This window comes from Thalassophryne amazonica, chromosome 12 (genome assembly GCF_902500255.1).
Source record: "Thalassophryne amazonica chromosome 12, fThaAma1.1, whole genome shotgun sequence".
Lineage (NCBI taxonomy): Eukaryota > Metazoa > Chordata > Actinopteri > Batrachoidiformes > Batrachoididae > Thalassophryne > Thalassophryne amazonica.
Window position 1 is genome coordinate 66,077,671 of NC_047114.1, and position 20,463 is coordinate 66,098,133.

At 42.1% G+C, this 20,463-nt stretch overlaps 1 protein-coding gene across 2 annotated transcripts in view; it reads right to left on the reverse strand.

The window, feature by feature from the left end:
* Window positions 1-20,463, reverse strand: part of kcnab1b (potassium voltage-gated channel, shaker-related subfamily, beta member 1 b) — a 154,366-nt gene that overhangs the window by 41,530 nt on the left and 92,373 nt on the right. For both annotated transcript variants that reach the window (XM_034183008.1, XM_034183007.1), the window contains exons 7-8: window positions 19,726-19,769; window positions 11,177-11,263 (exon numbers count right to left, since the gene is read on the reverse strand). In XM_034183008.1, the coding sequence (XP_034038899.1) occupies window positions 11,177-11,263; window positions 19,726-19,769 (131 nt within the window). The remainder of the gene's footprint in view (window positions 1-11,176; window positions 11,264-19,725; window positions 19,770-20,463) is intronic.

Sequence of the window (20,463 nt, forward strand, 5' to 3'; positions counted from 1 at the left end):
ATACAGTTATATTTATGAGTTTTACTATGACGATTTTTTTAAATGAGGAATGATGTGTGCTTTTATTGTATTTTTATACACGTTTTATGTATAAATAATGATCATTGACTGTGATTTTCTGCCACAGTTGCTGACAGTCTGCATGCTCTTATCAATAATATTAGCAAGTTTTGTCCTGAATGCAATTTAAAATCAACAAGATCTTCATTCAAGCTACACTTTGAACATATTTCAAAGGGATAACCTGCTGAAGCCACGGCAGAAAATGCAAGAAAACATGTGGAAACTGTGCTTTAAAAGTGCATCTGGTGCTATTGCTGGCAGACGACTGGAAGTGAAATACCCCAACTCTCATGGCCGAGTGGCTGAAATCTCAGGGTCGCAATCTCACAAACAGAACTCAGTGGAACACGATCTTGAGTTGGCATTCCACCTCTCTACTTCTATGGAATGAACATATCAGAGGACGGTTTGGAGACAAATTCAAGAAGTGAGACTAAGATGGTTTGGAGATGTGCAGAGGAAGGACCCATGGTATATAGGGAGAAGGATGCTGAGGATGGAGCCACCAGGCAGGAGGAGAAGAGGGAGGGCAAAAAGGAGGTTTATGGATGTGTTGAGGGAGGACATGCAGGTGGGTGGTGTGACAGAAGATATAGAGGACAGGGAGAGATGGAAACGAATGATCTGCTGTGGTGACCCCTAATGGGAGCAGCTGAAAGAATAATGATGATGATGATAATAATAATAATAAATGTCTTCATGTACATTTTAATTCATGACAAGAGATCTGGAAATTGTTTGGCTTGTAATAGACTTTAATGTGAACTGCTATAACATGTTCTCTGTATTATATCCAGATCTTTTCAGTGATCATTAAAGTCTCATGTTATGTTTTTTATTAAACATCTGTTATATTAATGCAATGCAAATTGTGGGTGCATGCTGTGAAGTGGGTATAGTGAAAATGAGGGAGAGGAGATAAGAGAACAGCAGAGTGTGATTTAAAAAAAGAATGATTATATTTCATTAGAACTTCTCCCTCTGGACCAAAATGTAGCTCAGTGAGAGACTGAGAGCACGTGTGAGTGTGTGTGGGTGAAGCAGGTGGGAGGGCAGAAAAATAACAGTCCAGCTGCTCCAGAAGTGAGGGAGGGATTTAGAGGAATGGAAGGACTGAAAAATACTGAATAGAAACCTGACAGAAATGCACTGAACCTGTCAACATGAATAATCAACCTTACTGCCAGGAAAGGCAGATGATAATTTAATCCACAGTGATGTCCACTCATTCTAAAAGTCTGAAAGTAAGTGTCAAGTTCCACAAATAGTCATCATCTTTCTTACTAGACGTCACTCATATCTTGCTCAGATATACCATACCCTGTGTACAATCAACACTCGCACAGTCTATTAATGATTAATGCTTTGCTGTATATTGTATTTATATGTGTAAACAAACATATACTGAAAACGAGGAAAAAACACTTTCAGTGGTGCTCAAATTGAGGGGCAGGACCCCTGTGAGACACAGAGTCACTTCTGGCAGCTGGTACATAGACATAAATTTTTGAAGACTCAAATATGCAGAATTCCAGCAACATATGTAGTTCTAAGGTGGGGCCTGATGGGGTTGTATACGCGCCCCACCAAGAATTCTAGTCACCTCACTACAATCCCAAAAGAAAACTGACAGTTTTTCAGTCTTACGTTGTCAATGCCACCGTCATTCTCTGACACCGTAGTCTCATGTTTTTTTTTAATTCATGATACCGTCACAAAATGTATTACATTTTCACTAGCTTGTTGCCCGTGGCATGGGCGCACACACACACACACACACACACACACACACACACACACACACACACACACACACACACACACACACACACACACACACACACACACACACACACACACACACACACAGAGGGCCCTTTGTTTTGAATTGATGATTTACTGCCCTCTGCCGGAATTGCATGAGTCCAGAATGTAATAGGAGGCCGTAGTCTCATTTGAACCCTCTTTCATATCGCTGGATTTGACCACTTAAGGGGACCTCCATTTAATATATACACACAACATAACTTCACATGGATACATGGTGTACGGTTTTGTTTTCGCCTGCAATCACTGAAGCAGTCGCAAAAAGTTTTTTTTTGGTTCCCGGTGGAGAAGAAAAGGTGAGGAGGTAGGAGACGTCATGTCGGTAAGTGTTAGCCTGCACAGCTAACCAGAGTAGCGCCGTTCTCTCGTCTGCAAAACCGCTTCGACACTTTTTGTTGCGGATCATAAACAAACTGCAACACAAGTCCACTTTCCCACCGCATTGTCACTTTTTCTTTGCATTTTCCCTTTGGTTGCATGTAATTTGCTCAAAACCCCATTGAAAATGCTGTGGTTTGTACTCTGGGAGTAGAGAAATTACATCATATGCATCATATTTTACCCCTTTAGCACCTTCCCCCAAACGAGACTGCGCTGCCCTATTATCAATGTCCTTTGTTTGGTGGCATTCATCCTTGACCCAAAATACATAAGCATACCAAACAACAAATGGTACATGGACCTCATTTATATAGCACTTTTCCATCTGTATCAGATGCTCAAAGTACTTTACACATCAATGCCTCACATTCATCCCGATGTCAGGCTGCTGCCATGCAAGGCTCCCACTACACAATGAGAGCAACTAGGGGATTAAGGACCTTGTCCAAGGGCCCTTAGTGATTTCCCAGTCAGGATGGGAATTGAACTGAGGATCCTCTGGTCTCAAGTCCAATGCTTAACCACTAGACCATCACCTCCCCAAATGTCAGCTCTCCCCAGTTTCTGTGTGATCGGAGCCCTATACACATACAACCCCTGGCAATAATTATGGAATCACCGGCCTCGGAGGATGTTCATTCAGTTGTTTAATTTTGTAGAAAAAAAAAAACAGATCACAGACATGACACAAAACTAAAGTCATTTCAAATGGCAACTTTCTGACTTTAAGAAACACTATAAGAAATCAGGAAAAAAATTGTGGCAGTCAGTAACGGTTACGTTTTTAGACCAAGCAGAGGGAAAAAATATGGACTCACTCAATTCTGAGGAATAAAACAAAACTAACACCTGCATCAAATCAGATCTGCTCGTTAGTCTACATCTAAAAAGGAGTGATCACACCTTGGAGAGCTGTTGCACCAAGTGGACTGACATGAATCATGGCTCCAACACGAGAGATGTCAATTGAAACAAAGGAGAGGATGATCAAATTCTTAAAAGAGGGTAAATCATCACGTAATGTTGCAAAAGATGTTGGTTGTTCACAGTCAGCTGTGTCTAAACTCTGGACCAATTACAAGCAACATGGGAAGGTTGTTAAAGGCAAACATACTGGTAGACCAAGGAAGACATCAAAGCGTCAAGACAGAAAACTTAAAGCAATATGTCTCAAAAATTGAAAATGCACAACAAAACAAATGAGGAACGAATGGGAGGAAAGTGGAGTCAACATCTGTGACCGAACTGTAAGAAATCACCTAAAGGAAATGGGATTTACATACAGAAAAGCTAAACGAAAGCCATCATTAACACCTAAACAGAAAAAAACAAGGTTACAATGGGCTAAGGAAAAGCATTCGTGGACTGTGGATGACTGGATGAAAGTCATATTCAGTGATGAATCTCGAATCTGCATTGGGCAAGGTGATGATGCTGGAACTTTTGTTTGGTGCCATTCCAATGAGATTTATAAAGATGACTGCCTGAAGAGAACATGTAAATTTCCACAGTCCGTGATGATATGGGGCTGCATGTCAGGTAAAGGCACTGGGGAGATGGCTGTCATTACATCATCAATAAATGCACGTTTACGTTGATATTTTGGACACTTTTCTTATCCCATCAATTGAAAGGATGTTTGGGGATGATGAAATCATTTTTCAAGATGATAATGCATCTTGCCATAGAGCAAAAACTGTGAAAACATTCCTTGCAAAAAGACACATAGGGTCAATGTCATGGCCTGCAAATAGTCCGGATCTCAATTAAATTGAAAATCTTTGGTGGAAGTTGAAGAAAATGGTCCATGACAAGGCTCCAACCTGCAAAGCTGATCTGGCAACAGCAATCAGAGAAAGTTGGAGCCAGATTGATGAAGAGTACTGTTTGTCATTCATTAAGTCCATGCCTCAGAGACTGCAAGCTGTTATAAAAGCCAGAGGTGGTGCAACAAAATACTAGTGATGTGTTGGAGCGTTCTTTTGTTTTTCATGATTCCATAATTTTTTCCTCAGAATTGAGTGATTCCATATTTTTTTCCCTCTGCTTGGTCTAAAAAAGTAACCGTTACTGACTGCCACAATTTTTTTTTTCCTGATTTCTTATAGTGTTTCTTAAAGCCAGAAGTTGCCATTTGAAATGACTTTAGTTTTGTGTCATGTCTGTGATCTGCTTTTTTTCTACAAAATTAAACAACTGAATGAACATCCTCCGAGGCCGGTGATTCCATAATTTTTGCCAGGGGTTGTACACGCATACAACACAGAGGCCACTTCGCTTTTAATATATAGATGATTTACCACTCCTTGCTGGAATGACATGTGAGTCAATTCAATTCAATTTATTTCATTTATATAGTGCCAAATCACAGTAAAGTTGCCTCAAGGGACTTTACAGAAGTAAGGTCTAACTTTACCAACCCCCAGAGCAAGCACACAGATGACAGTGGTAAGGAAAACTCCCTCTGAGGAAGAAACCTCAAGCAGACCAGACTCAAAGAGGTGACCCTCTGCTTGGGCCATGCTGCCGACACAAATTACAAAACAATTCACAAAACGAATATACAGGAAATGTTGCCAGTGCACAGGGTTTCAGAAACAGACACCACACCCATGTCTGGATGGAGCCGCACCTCAAACACAGAGAAAAAAAACAGGATGAGGTATCACAATGACAACAAATACAGTTTAATTTCTCGGTTCGCAGAGGAGCTAAACAGCTACTTTAACCATTTTGGCTCCTCCACGCCTGCCCCCCTGCCTGCTCCCGGCTCTCCACATGTCTCCAGCAGCCAGCCCTCCAGTCCCTCTGACCCTTCACGTTCTACCCCCGGTCACCTCCACTGCACCTCGGACCCCGTCCCTCCTCTCCTGGGAATGTATTCAGCACCAGCTCCCCCCTCCCTCCCCCCTCACTGTAACTCCAACCGAGGTGAGAGGCCAGCTGCTGTGGCTGAAGCAGAGGAAAGCAGCAGGACCTGATGGGATCCCCCCGAGGCTGCTGAGGACCTGTGCAGATGAGCTCTGTGAGGTCCTCAGCCACATCTTCAACATGAGCCTCAGCCTGGGGGCGGTCCCCACCCTGTGGAAGACCTCCTGTGTAGTCCCAGTTCCCAAAACACTGCACTCCAAGGAACTGGCCCACTACAGACCAGTTGCCCTGACCTCCCACCTCATGAAGACCATGGAACGGCTCGTCCTCTCTCACCTCTGCACTGTGGTGAGCGAGATCCTGGACCCACTGCAGTTTGCCTACAGGCCTAACATTGGGGTAGATGACACCGTCATCTACCTACTGCAGCGAGTGCTCACCCACTTGGAGACCAGCGGGAGCGCTGTGAGAGTCATGTTCTTTGATTTCTCCAGCGCTTTCAACACCATCAGACCAGCACTGCTGCAGGGGAAGCTGGAGGATGCAGGTGTGGATGGACATCTCATCGCCTGGACCATCGACTACCTCACTGACCGCCCGCAGTCCGTGCGGCTGCACGGCTGTCAGTCTGAGGTGGTAAGGTGCAGCACCGGGGCACCAACCACTTGTGTCTCAATACCAGTAAGACGAAGGAGATGGTGATCGACTTCAGGAGAAAACCACCACCTCACCCACCGGTGAACATCCAGGGGGAGGACATAGAGTCTGTGGACAGTCTCAAATACCTGGGTGTTCACTTCAACAACAAACTGGACTGGACTCACAACACTGACGCCCTGTACAAAAAAGGCCAGAGTCGCCTCCACCTCCTGAGGAGACTGAGATCCTTTGGAGTGAGCAGGCCTTTGCTTAAGACCTTCTACGACTCTGTTGTAGCCTCTGCTCTCCTCTATGTTATCATCTGTTGGGCCCCGGGCAGCACAGAGCGGGAGAGAAAGAGACTGAACAAGCTATTCAGGAAGTCCAGCTCTGTCCTGGGCTGTCCTCTGGAGTCTCCGGAGAAGGTGGCTGAGAGGAGGGTGTTAGCCAAGTTCAAATCCATCATGAACAACTCCTCTCACCCTCTGCACCAGACTGTAGTGGAGCTGAGCAGCTCCTTCAGTGACAGGCTGAGGCACTCTCAATGCAAGAAGGAACAATACTGCAGGTCGTTCCTCCCTGCTGCTGTCAGACTGTACAATAACACTGTGAAATAACCACATGCAATAATATGTCCACAATCACGTGCAGTATTAATATGTCCACAAATCATGTGCAATAACAACTCGTTTACAAATCCCTGCATTAATGTCACCTTACCACACCTAAACTCCATTTCACATATTGTAAAGATGATGCTCCTATCGCTTTTTCAATCCCAATCACGTTTATATATATATATATATATATATATATATATATATATATATATATATATACACATATGCATGTATGTGTGTGTGTATATATGAGGGCTGTCAATAAAGTAACGGTCCTTTTTATTTTTTTCAAAAACTATATGGATTTCATTCATATGTTTTTACGTCAGACATGCTTGAACCCTCGTGCGCATGCGTGAGTTTTTCCACGCCTGTCGGTGACGTCATTCGCCTGTGAGCACGCCTTGTGGGAGGAGTCATCCAGCCCCTCGTCAGAATTCCTTTGTCTGAGAAGTTGCTGAGAGACTGGCGCTTTGTTTGATCAAAATTTTTTCTAAACCTGTGAGACACATCGAAGTGGACACGGTTCGAAAAATTAAGCTGGTTTTCAGTGAAAATTTTAACGGCTGATGAGAGATTTTGATGTGATTCTGTCGCTTTAAGGACTTCCCACGGTGCGAGACGTCGTGCAGCGCTCCCAGGCGCCGTCGTCAGCCTGTTTCAAGCTGAAAACCTCCACATTTCAGGCTCTATTGATCCAGGATGTCGTGAGAGAACAGAGAAGTTTCAGAAGAAGTCCACTGTTAAAGGAGATTTTTTTTTTAATGAAAGATGTGCGGACGGATTGCAGCATCGGCTCGCAGCCGCCGCGATGCTCCGCCACAGGAAAAACACCTCTGTTGGAAGCCTTAAGGACAAGTTGGAACATGCCCAGCTGTTAAACAGTTTCTCAGATACTCACTCCACTGAAAGCCATCAAAAGCCGCCTGGATTTTACAAATGGTTATCAACACGGAGGTGTTTTTCCTGTGCCGCCGCACTGCGCTGGCTGCGTCCCGACGCGCGGACCCGTCCGCACGTCTTTCATTAACAAAATCTCCTTTAACAGTGGAATATCCGGATAAAATGCTGAAACCGACTTCTTCTGAAACGTCTCTGTTCTCTCACGACGTCCTGGATCAATAGAGCCTAAAATGTGGAGGTTTTCAGCTTGAAACAGGCTGACGACGGCGCCTGGGAGTGTTGCGCGACATCCTGCTCCGTGGGAAGTCCTTAAAGCGACAGTATCACCTCAAAATCTCTCATCAGCCGTTAAACTTTTCACAGAAAACCAGCTTAATTTTTCGAACCGTGTCCACTTCGATGTGCCTCACAGGTTTAGAAAAAATTTTGATCAAACAAAGCGCCAGTCTCTCAGCAACTTCTCAGACAAAGGAATTCCGATGAGGGGCTGGACGACTCCTCCCACAAGGAGTGCTCACAGGCGAATGACGTCACCGACAGGCGTGGAAAAACTCATGCATGCGCATGAGGGTTCAAGCATGTCTGAGGTAAAAACATATGAATGAAATCCATATAGTTTTTGAAAAAAATAAAAAGGACCTATACTTTATTGACAGCCCTCATATATTCTATTTACCTCATTTCTTATGTCTCGTCCTGTTACAAGTATTATTATTGCTTATCCTTGCACACGCTGTTTGATGCATATTTTCCTCTACTTGCACCCATCTTGCGTGCTTTTTAAGAGCTGACGTAACATGCGAATTTCTCCTCTGTGAGATCAATAAAGTTTATCTTTATCTTTAATTTGTCAGCATTAAGCAATAAGAAGAACAAAAGAAATACTAAGGTAATCGCTGGCCACTTGCCCTAAGCTTCACTAAAAGACCCAGAATTTAGATAAAGTTGAGGCTGCTGCCACAGGTGGTGCTATTATATAATAATTTCAGAAATGTTCCGTATTGCTTGTGCACATGGAGATTCAAATTCAGCGTTTTCAGTTTGACCCACTCTGGAACCCATTTTCAAACAGTACTGTTTTAGGCAACCGAAAATGCTGGTTCTGTCCGCACAAAAAACCAATATGATACAGAACATATTTGGATATGCCTACACCCCTTTCTGCGAGGATGGGGCCTTGAACTACTGTAACAACACGGAGGTGCAACATGGCGGTCTCCATGAGGGGGTCCGCTCAACCTCAGTTAAAAATTGTTGCATGCAATTATGGTTATACAACCCCTGGCAAAAATTATGGAATCACCAGCCTCGGAGGATGTTCATTCAGTTGTTTAATTTTGTAGAAAAAAAGCAGATCACAGACATGACACAAAACTAAAGTCATTTCAAATGGCAACTTTCTGGCTTTAAGAAACACTATAAGAAATCAAGAAAAAATAATTGTGGCAGTCAGTAACGGTTACGTTTTTAGACCAAGCAGAGGAAAAAAATATGGACTCACTCAATTCTGAGGAATAAATTATGGAATCACCCTGTAAATTTTCATCTCAAAAACTAACACCTGCATCATATCAGATCTGCTCATTAGTCTGCATCTAAAAAGGAGTGATCACACCTTGGAGAGCTGTTGCACCAAGTGGATTGACATGAATCATGGCTCCAACATGAGAGATGTCAATTGAAACAAAGGAGAGGATTATCAAACTCTTAAAAGAGGGTAAATCATCACGCAATGTTGCAAAAGATGTTGGTTGTTCACAGTCAGCTGTGTCTAAACTCTGGACCAAATACAAACAACGTGGGAAGGTTGTTAAAGGCAAACATACTGATAGACCAAGGAAGACATCAAAGCGTCAAGACAGAAAACTTAAAGTAATATGTCTCAAAAATCTAAAAATGCACAACAAAACAAATGAGGAATGAATGGGAGGAAACTGGAGTCAACGTCTGTGACCGAACTGTAAGAAACCGCCTAAAGGAAATGGGATTTACATACAGAAAAGCTAAACGAAAGCCATCATTAACACCTAAACAGAAAAAAACAAGGTTACACTGGGCTAAAAAAGTCATATGAAAGTTATATTCATTATATGAATCTCGAATCTGCATTGGGCAAGCTGATGATGCTGGAACTTTTTTTTGGTGCCGTTCCAATGAGATTTATAAAGATGACTGCCTGAAGAGAACATGTAAATTTCCACAGTCATTGATGATATGGGACTGCATGTCAGGTAAAGGCACTGGGGAGATGGCTGTCATTACATCATCAATAAATGCACAAGTTTACGTTTATTTTGGACAGTGGAAAGGATGATAGAATGATGATGATGGAATCATTTTTCATGATGATAATGCATCTTGCCATAGAGCAAAAACTGTGAAAACATTCCTTGCAAAAAGACACATAGGGTCAATGTCATGGCATAGGGTCAATGTCAACGAGCAGATCTGATTTGATGCAGGTGTTAGTTTTTTGGGATGAAAATTTACAGGGTAATTCCATAATTTATTCCTCAGAATTGAGTGATTCCATATTTTTTTCCTCTGCTTGGTCTAAAAAGTAACCATTACTGACTGCCACAATCTTTTATTCTTGATTTCTTATAGTGTTTCTTAAAGCCAGAAAGTTGCCATTTGCAATGACTTTAGTTTTGTGTCATGTCTGTGATCTGCTTTTTTTCTACAAAATTAAACAACTGAATGAACATCCTCCGAGGCCGGTGATTCCATAATTTTTGCCAGGGGTTGTAAATGCTATATTCCATTTCTGATAAACACCCCTAAATCCTACACACTGTAGCTGTGTGTGTGCATGTATATGTGTATATTTGTGTTTTTTTTGTGTGCAAGTCCTACACACTACCATAATCATATTCAGTGTTATGTTTTTACATTTATTGTGCTGCAACTCCATTCCAAGCATCATGTTTTTTTTTAAAAGTGACTGACCTACTCTGATTTATTGTTTCACCATAATAACAAATGAAGAACAGCGCTGCAGGGCTGCTGCAGGCACAATACACTCAGCCCATCAATCTTATAATTTATTTATCAGGTTTTGTTTTTTAAAATCTGACATCTCTGCGTGCTCAGTCCATTGATTTGTCGGGTCAGACTTCTCCTTGTAAGTGTCAAAAGTTAAATGGCTCTATGTGGAGAAACAGCTCACTTTACATTTTGACGGGGATGGCCACAGGCTCTGTCTGCCACTCACCAGCAGTACCAGTGACAGCAGTGCTGTGGGTATGACAAGTATGATGACAGATTGTCTGTCCACTTGCCGCCTGTTGGCTCACAGAGGGGGAGAAAAATCACTTGGGAAAGCATGGAAAAAGATTTAAGGGTCCTGTAGATTTTGTGTACTAGAAGCATGTCCAAAAATCAGAAGTGGTCACATCATAGGGGATAATTACATTAAGGCAGAAATGGTGGCATGAAGTAGATGTCCTGGATGGACAGTAATAAAGTGTTGAAGGAACTGAGCACACAGTAAGAATTCTGTCTACTGAGATGCCCAGAAATACCAGCTTCCTCCTGGGGGCAGATAATCTTGCTTCAGAAGAGCAGGGAGGGCTGGGAGCTGGGTGCAGCCTCAGAGACCCTGTGGAAAGTAACAATCCCGTAGAGAACTAAAGCGAAAACGCGTGAGGCTGGTGGACAGAAATAGTGGAAGAGCGAGGTGAAGCAAGAGCCTTGCATAACTTGTAATAAGCACGTATCAGCGTGATTCAATTGCACGCGGATGCTTCAAGTCAAAAGCAAAGGTCGCTGTGTCTGCTGAGAGAAGCTGACCTACCGGTATTTTCTCACCTTCTCTTCTTACAGCCTGAACCCCCAGCCAGCCCTCCGGGGTCTGCAAAGTGATCACTCACCCTCCATGGGAGTGTTGCTGTCCGGCCGATTGGCAAAAACCACGTCCACATACTCCAGCTGCATCCTCTGGAGCGAGCCCTTTAAACCTGAGATGAGAGATGTTTATGGAGTCTGGTTTTTATTATTGATTTTTTTTATAGACGTGCCAAACACATGGAAAAACCTCAACAAATATCCAAACAGAAATAAAAATTGACAAGTCAGAGGAGTCTCATCCTGCATACATATATTTGTGCAAATGCCACCAGGCCAAGGATAATAATGCAGTATGACTCAAAGAGTAATGCCAACAAAAAATTAGAGCCTTACGCCCAAGGCTTTTGACTTCACTTCAAGGAATGAAAACAATCGATGTGTTGCTGGTGACAGCAAAACCAGAAATGTAATAGGTCCTTATCATTTGAATGGTGCTTTGAAAGCACCTTCTACTCATATTAATTTGCATGGTTATGTCACACATCCTTAAATGGAATGTCATTTTCCGGTATTTCATTTGGTTCTTACCGCTTTGGGAACAATAATTTTAAGGTGGAACCCACAATCAGAAATGTTAAAATAACAATTAGACTCAGAATGAACCAAACTTATTTCTTTTTAAATGAAATTATAGTTTGAAGTCCTGCTCATGCCTTGGACATGGAAATGCAGACCTGGATCTGAAGAAGTGATAATCACCCTGTGCATGCCATATCCTCCAATTCACAGTCTCCTTTTTTGTAAATAAGCTCAAATTGATTTTTAAAAATTTATACTGTTTGTCTGGGTGGTGCTCAGTTCAACAAAAGAAGATAGTGTGGAATGTTGTGTTTCATTATTCACTTTATTATACTTTTTATATACAATACGTTTTATACAATGAAGATGTGCAATAATCTTTCTCACATTATTGTATATAGTGTCTTTCTTTTGTTGATAAATGCATGCCTTGTTTAGTTATTTATTACTTATCTGATTTTCGTCTTTCCTTTTGCACCGAGGAGGAAGACTATGCCCCACTTTCATTGTGCTAATGGACACTGTGCAACTGTGCAATGACAATAAAGAATCTTGAATATTTACTATCAGGTACAATTGGGAGAAAAGCACATTGGATTGTGGAGGGTGTAGTATTTAACATCAAGCCTTTGGCAAAACATGTTTCATGCTCACACGCGTGGCAAAGTGACAGTCGACCACCCGTAACTCAAGTCTTGGTCCAGCACGTTTTTAGGTGCAGTTTGCACATACATTTTGCTTGTCTTATGCAGTCTGTTTCATCCAACTGGAAGCCTTGTTGTGGGATTATGCATCCTGTTTGCAACTCAACAAAATACTGTGTAGTTTTGCTAAAAGAATTTTAGTGTTAAATCTTCAAACACATCATACAAGTGAACAGTTTTAGGAACACTTGACTGGGGGGCTGTTTCTGAAGATGTCACACAATAGGACAGAGCAGTCTCGTTTAAACCCCAGCATGATATCGTGGGATTTGACCACATTCGATGACAGCCAGCACAAACACGACACAGACTAATCCCCGGGTGGACTGTAGGAGTTCCAGCACAAACCATTTGGCCCAGCTCGGTAAACTTAAACGCATACTTGCCATCACCTACTGGACTTGCCAGTTTAAAATGGTTTCTGCTGAAACCCCATCCACTGAATGATTTGTGTTGACACTCTCACACTCCACCCGCGGATTAGTCTCTCTACACGAACAGCGTTACTTCTAACGGAAAAATGGTGTACTGTTTTGTTTTCGGCTACAATCACTGAAGTATTCGCGAAAAGTACAGTTTTTTCTCGGTTCCCAGTGGAGAAGGGAAATGAGGTAAATGGGAGAGGTCATGTCAGTAAGTGTTAGCCTAGTGATAACCAGAGTAGCTGCGTTCTCTCTCCTGCACAACCGCCTCGATATGTTTGAGCTCCGGGTCACGAAGAAACCACAACACATGTCCACTTTCCACCTCATCATCAATTTTCTTTGCATTTTCACTTTATTTAAAGTGTAATTTGCCCAAAAACTCAGAAAGTGCCGTGTTTCTGATGGGGGTATACGAGAGTTGTTGTCCCCAGATGTGTAAAAATTGTGTCATATTTTAACCCTTTAGCGATCGTCCTCAAACAAGCCTGCGCTGCCCAGATACAAAGTATGAACATATACAGCACATACCAGAAGTGAGTACATTTTATTTATTTATGATGACTTGTAAATATTAGGTATTTAGTATTTTTTCCATTATTTTTGCATTAGGCACAGTTTTTTAAAAACACTACTGTATTTATGTATAATATTTATATTTTTGTTTACTTCCTGGTATTATATCCACACTGGCCAGCAAAGCGCAAACTGTTCAGAAGATGGAAGAAGTGGGCTATCTATCTGAAAGTGATGTGTGTCTATATTTTGTTGTATGCATGTCACGTGTATGTTACAGGCACAAAGTGTGTGTTCCAAAACCGTATGAATTACTTTATTTATTTGCTTATTGCACCGAAAGGCCATTGTGTACAATTCACAATGAAAATGCAAAGGTTTCGTGGATAATCATGTGAAGCTGCATTCACGCCACTATCCCCCAGTCAGAAGGCAAGCAGACATTTATCCAGTGAAGACTGTTTTCACATTTGACACTTGGTGGAAGAACCAAACAACTCCAATCAGGAAAGATGAAAGGGCTGAAAAAAGGTCAGGGAGGGAATGACAGACTGTATAAACATCGACGATAAAAGGATACAAGGTGACAACAAACAATGTTGTGAACAGATGAGCCCTGTTACACACACACACACAGAGCAACAAATAAAAGCTGGAAAGCAAACACAAGGGACTGTCACAGGGGACAGCAGAATTATAGAGAGGAGATGACAGGAAAGAGATGCTCTGAGTATCTCCAGCAAGTGAGAGTGAGCGTGACAGATTAGTGCCAGTGGCTTCATCATTCCCGCCTATCCTGTCTGAGAGTTATGGCTTCTCCGCCACTTAGCCCTTCTTCCATCAAATGCACACCAGTGACTCCAGAAGAAACCATCCCATAAATCCTAGTTTTCGCTGTCTAGTGGATTAGCTGGAGTTTGCCAGCTATAGTATGTGTATTTTTGTGATAGGAAAAAGATAATGAATATGAAATTCAGTTAGGAAATGATAGAGTACTCAGTTTCTTTAATACATGGGCAGATATTAAAAAAAAGATTGACCTGTTCTAGTAATGCCACAATAGAGTTCATCAGTAGTCATTACTGTTGTTGGTTCACCCGTTATCCTACACACTTCACTTTTCTCGATGTATTAGCTGGCCGGGACCAAATGGCTGCCACTGTAGGCCCTGCCACCCGCGTACTAGAGCCCGACTCATATGGATTATTTTAAAGGGCTGATCCTGCTACTGATAATAGGGAGCAAAAAAATTCACGATACTGAAATATCTACCGATGCATGCATAAAAAATAAGCATGATGTTTACAGTTTAAACATGAACTTTTTTGTAAATAGCTGTAAATATAACCAACAACAGGCCAAATCACAATGTCTTCAATGTCGCATCATTCAGCATTTGCATAAGATAGACTTCTCGTCTATTTTGGTCTCATAGATGGTGGCGCAGCGACCACTTGTCTCTTGTTGCTGTACCACCACACTGTAAAATCTAACGTGTCGTTTCAACTTAAAAATACGAGTGAAAGGGCTGCCTTAAAATTTCGAACATAAGTTGTTATCTAGGTTAGATATTCCTTGTTGGGTAAACACCTGCGTTAGTTTGGCTTGATTTGTCTTTCATAATTGATTTAACTCATTCAGGTAGTTGCTTGAATCTGAAATGGTCAGTTTTATAAACCTTTTGTTTCAGTTAAGTTGACTTGGATATTTGTCAGTTGATTTAACTATTTAGGGTAGTTGTCTGAACTAGCAAATCTGTTTCATTTTAATTAAAACTGTAAGTTGTGTAAACCTTTTGTGTCAGTTAACTTAGAGACTTGGATTTATTAATTGATTGACCTGCTTGGTTGTGATTTGAATTTGCACACACACACACACACACACACACACACACACACACACACACACACACACACACACACACACACACACACACACACACACACACACACACACACACACACACACACTTAAATGAAATCGATTAATTTCACCGAGTGAAAGTTTTACCTCCGAAGAAACATGGGGTCAACGATGCCCTCCAACTTGCATCCAAAATGGAGGAAGGGAGGAAAGGAGCACATGTTCACCTGCCCGCAGCTGCATTCCCACAATGCATTTCAAGAAAAGCATGATGACGCAGGTGTTTTTATCCCCAAAGTCGAGTTGACTTACATTTCTAATTCAGTTGGGCCTGGATTTTCAAATTAGCATTTATTTTGTAGTTGAGACATTTTTAACGAATAATTTCATGTTATTATAACAACCTCAGTAATCATGTGTCTTAATGACATAGAATAATATGTTAAGATAACAAACAGACAAAATCACAGTTTACAGTGCATCTATGAATGATCTTTGATTAAAAATTAATGGCAGCTGGCCACTTTGCCTCTGTCTCTGGTAGCTAATGTGACCAAGGAGTGATGGGGTCCCAGCCATGCTTGACAGCATTGTAAACAATGCAGTCAGCACGCCCTCTCGTGGACAGACTATGTCATCGCCCTACTGACGTATCCCATAATCTCTTGCGCGCCGCAGAGCCGCTGCAGTCAAACACATGATGGCAATTGTAAATAAATATTATACTACAAAAATGTATTTTTTATGCTTTTCATCACGTTAATAAGAGACTGCTGCATGATACCCTGAAAACTTGCTAAAACAATTACAGTATAACAAATAATCCATGTCTGATACGTTTAATCTGCGTGGAATTTAATAAATGGAAACCGAATTTCAGACATATTATATATATTAGTCTGGAACAAAGAGGACAAACAGTGTTGTAAAGAACAATAATCAAGATGTTAAAGAGCAAACTTCACTTTCCCCCAGAACGACATGATCAGGAAGCGAGCGTAGCTCACAGCAGCTCACACTGAAAATAACGGAGAGACAGCCTGTGATTCTCGCATGTTTACATAAAATAAATGCAATAATAACATCTATAAACCCAGAGAATATATTCATGAGAGTTTTAGGCACAATATAAAAGTTTTATGTTGCGATGTTAATGGTGTTGTCCGTGTGCGGTGGTTAAAGTGAAGCATGATCAGAGCGTCTCAATGCAGTTCTCAGTGTTACTGAGATCTTGCAGCACGGCGACCTCTCCGAGGTTTTGCGGGATTTGAAACGTCAACAGGGTGAATTGACAAAAAGGGGTGATGGGGTCCCACCATGCTTGACAGCCTTGTAAACAATGCAGTCAGCACACCCTCTCCCAGACAAAGTATGTAATGACACATTTCCGAAAGCCAAAATGTATTTTCTGCATTGTTTAATTGGTAAAATAAAAGTTGACATATTGACAAATATAACACCAATACCGATATGTTCATGACCAGCTGATCTCCATGGATATTATCAACCAACTGATATATCAGTTAGGCTCTATTATGCACAATCCAAGCTGATTATTACCCACCTATCTCAGGTTCTCCACACTGATGCTGCAGTGACAAAAGTGTGGAAAGAGATGACCAGACTCCACAGTCTCCGTCACCTCTGTCCAGTCCCACCATAAGCATCACATTAAACTCAAGCTATCTTCAATTAAACTACAGGTCAAGCGTTTGCTTGGACAGACACTCCATTCCTCAAAGCCAAAACTCTTCAATTCCATGTGACAGTGGAGTCAAGTGAGAAACAGCAAGAGACATAAGATTGGTTGAGATGAGCTGGAAAAATAGGCTGAGTCCTTCAGTGAAACTGAAGCTTTGGTGTATTCCAGAATTCCAAGTTCAGTTTCAGTTTTCACATACAGACCAAGGACGTCTGTGCCACCTACATTCAACCAGGATCCTCTCAGGTGAGCTTTGACAGCAAAAATAGAAATCTGATCATGCAGCTGTGTCAGGAACCCCTCACACATAACTGCTCTGCTATCCCAACTTCCTCCAGTCCAGCCTCTACCCGTCTTTACCCCATGAGGCAGACTAGGAGATGCACAAACCTGTCAGACCAGGGAAAGACACATTTTTACACAAATTGTAGAGGAAGTGCTTCATGACCTGTGAATTATTTACAATTTTCAATCATTAAACATCGATCTTATATGCAACTGGATGCATGTCCTGGACATGACTTCAGGGTATTGTAGGTAGTCCTCCATCCTACAGCTAACCCCTTTCTTGGGGATTGGTGATGGGATTGACCCTTCATCCCCAAGCACACTTCACAAGCCTTGGCACCAGAACAGATGATCTCTTGTTTCTGCAATATGTGGGAATAACTCTGCTGCCTCCTATCTGACCACGGACAGCGATATCTCTTTGTAGGGGACTTTTTGCTCACTCTGTGAGTGATGACTGCCCCAGAGGTGACAAACCTTTGGTCATGGATGATTTCAGTGTGACCACTGGCACTGACAGGCTGCCTGTGAAGACTGTATTAATCTTTACAGATCTGGTAATGATGTCGAAAGTGGCTCAGATTATATTAGATAGAACTTTATTGATCCCTTGGGGAGACTCCCTCAGGGAAATTGCGGTTCCAGCAGCATTGTATAGCAGTACACAGGGTAACAAGCACACAGAGTATAAAAAAATGAAAGTAAAAAGAAAAACTGTTTGCAAATATAAATATAAATACACAATATCAATAACAGACATACTGATCAATACTGGTTTACTGGCTACTACTGTTCCTCTCATTCTCATTCCCGTCCTCAGTCTGATGGCCTGAGGGACAAAAGAGTTTTTCAGTCTGTTGGTCCTGCACTTGGGAAGGAGCAGTCTGTGGCTGAAGAGGCTCCTCTGGTTGCTGATGACGGTGTGCAGAGGGTGACTGGCACCATCCATAATGTCCCTCAACTTGTCCAGTGTTCTCTTCTCTGCAACTGTCACCAGAGAGTCCAGGTTCATACCAACCACAGAGCTTCCAAACTGCAAACAGTCATGGGCTAAGAGTTGTTGGATTTTGGTTTCAACATCCAGATGTTGTCCAATATCCAGGACGGATGAATACACTACATTATTATCACTTTACCGGGGCGTTGCTAGGCCGGTATCACAGATTTACGTCGACGCTATCTGGCTATACCTGCCTGCTGTGCGTAAACAAATGACGTCATAGCGCACGCGCAGCCCAAGAACTGTCCGCAGAGGAAAAGATGAGAGGTGAGAAGTGTGTTTTGGTCCCAATATGGATATTCCTGATGATTTTCTCATGGATAGTACGACAATGAACAGCAGCTAAAGCAGCCAACTTGATGAGGACACACTGGCTAAATTGGAGAGCAGCGCGTGCCAGCTAGCCGACACGACAAAAGTTAAGTGAGCCAACTTTTTTATGTACGCGTTACATGTTGTGTATCTCACTAAAAAGTGATAATAATGCAAATAACATGCTGTTGTCATGCGGCATGCATTTTCTGACTACCTCTGTTCACGCCCAGTCGCCCAAAATGACAGATATTCGCCCGAGTTAGACGAGGTTAGACATCGGGCCTCTGAAAATGCATGCCGCCCTCCAAAAGCATGTTATTGTATTATTATCATTTTCTATATGGTTTATGTACCATTGTAAAATCCAGATTTCATACATATCCATGTACAATATAGTTTCAGATTTGTAAATTTCAGATTTGTAACAAACAGCATTTTTTCTATATTTGTTTTTGTTCCCACATATCACACCTGAATAGAATATTGCAAGAGGATGCCTTCAGTGCAAGCCAGAAAGGTACTTACTTTTGACACCCCGTCATACCCAATAAGTGCTGCTTAACCAATTAGATGATTCATTGGCTGGCCTGTGGTGGATCTTACAGACAGTACTGAAGAAGATGGTGTCAGTAGATGTTTAACTCAGACAATTCATTAGCCCTTAGTGATGCCATACCGGTTGTATCAGCAATGCCACCTATCATGTGGACAGGCACATTGGCTTAAGCTTTACCCCTCTGTCATTGTCTCCTTTTGCCCTTCTCCTCCAGCCTGTCTAATTATAGTCACCTGCTGTTGTTTGGGGCGGAAAGTTTCAGAGGTTGCAGTGAATGCTAATAATGTGGGAAAGCGCTGAGTCACTGTGTTAAGGTGCACTGTGTTGTTGTGCCCTGTTATGGGGTCAAAGTGACATGAAAGGTACTGTGTGCCATTATAAGGAAAACACCTGCATAAAAAAAGGGTTAAAATAGGAAGAGAGGAGATGTTATCAGATTCTTAGAGAGAAAAAAAGTATTACACACAAACACAAAACATCATTTGCTATTTATTGCAGCGTTGACTACAGGAAGTGTGAAATCTAGCACATGCCAAGAAAAATCAAAGACAGGGAGGAGGCACAGACAGGAATAAAAGGGGGAGGGGGAGCAAAAGAGATAAAAGAGGCAGATTACAGGCGTGCGGCATGACTCTGAATAATGGAGTAATGTGAAGGATGAAGAGGAGGCGAGGAAATCCTCGTTACCTTCAATGATGTGCTTTCTGTTGAGGCCTCTCTCCGTCTCCGCTCTGGCACGGCGGGGGGGGAGACAAATACAGGTCAAGACACCGGCATGAGCACGCGCACTTATGCACACATATGCACCTCAAACCAGCTGAATAAGATCATCAAATGGCAAACAAGAGACTGCAAAGCAAACTCCCTGCAAATCATAGAAGAGAAATAACACCCACTCGGTTCCACAGTGGGCCCGCATACCACAAACTGTGCAGTCTGTGAGGTGGCCAAATGGGAGGCATCTGTCTTCTTCAGCAGTAATTTGCAAGCGGCTTCCCACTGAGCTCAGATATAGTGAGTGAAATGTAAAATGACACGAAGGTAAGCATTGCGAAATTAGCTCATTGTGACAGCTTGTGTATGTTATTAGGTTATCTGATATTTTAATGACTAAAAGAACTTGAATTATTGAAATTTCTTTATTTGATTCGTTATTGTCTAAGATGTTTCATTTCCTAGAAATATACCCAGATTATTGCCGCATTCAAGAATTCTGAATTGCTGGCTGTCTGAGTGGTGTCCAAAAAATGAGGTGGGCTTCATAGATAATTGGCAAAGCTTCTGGGGAAAACCTGGTCTTGTTAGGAAAGACGGCATCCATCCCACTTTGGATGGAGCAGCTCTCATTTCTAGAAATCTGGCCAATTTTCTTAAATCCTCCAAACCGTGACTCTCCAGGGTTGGGACCAGGAAGCAGAGTTGTAG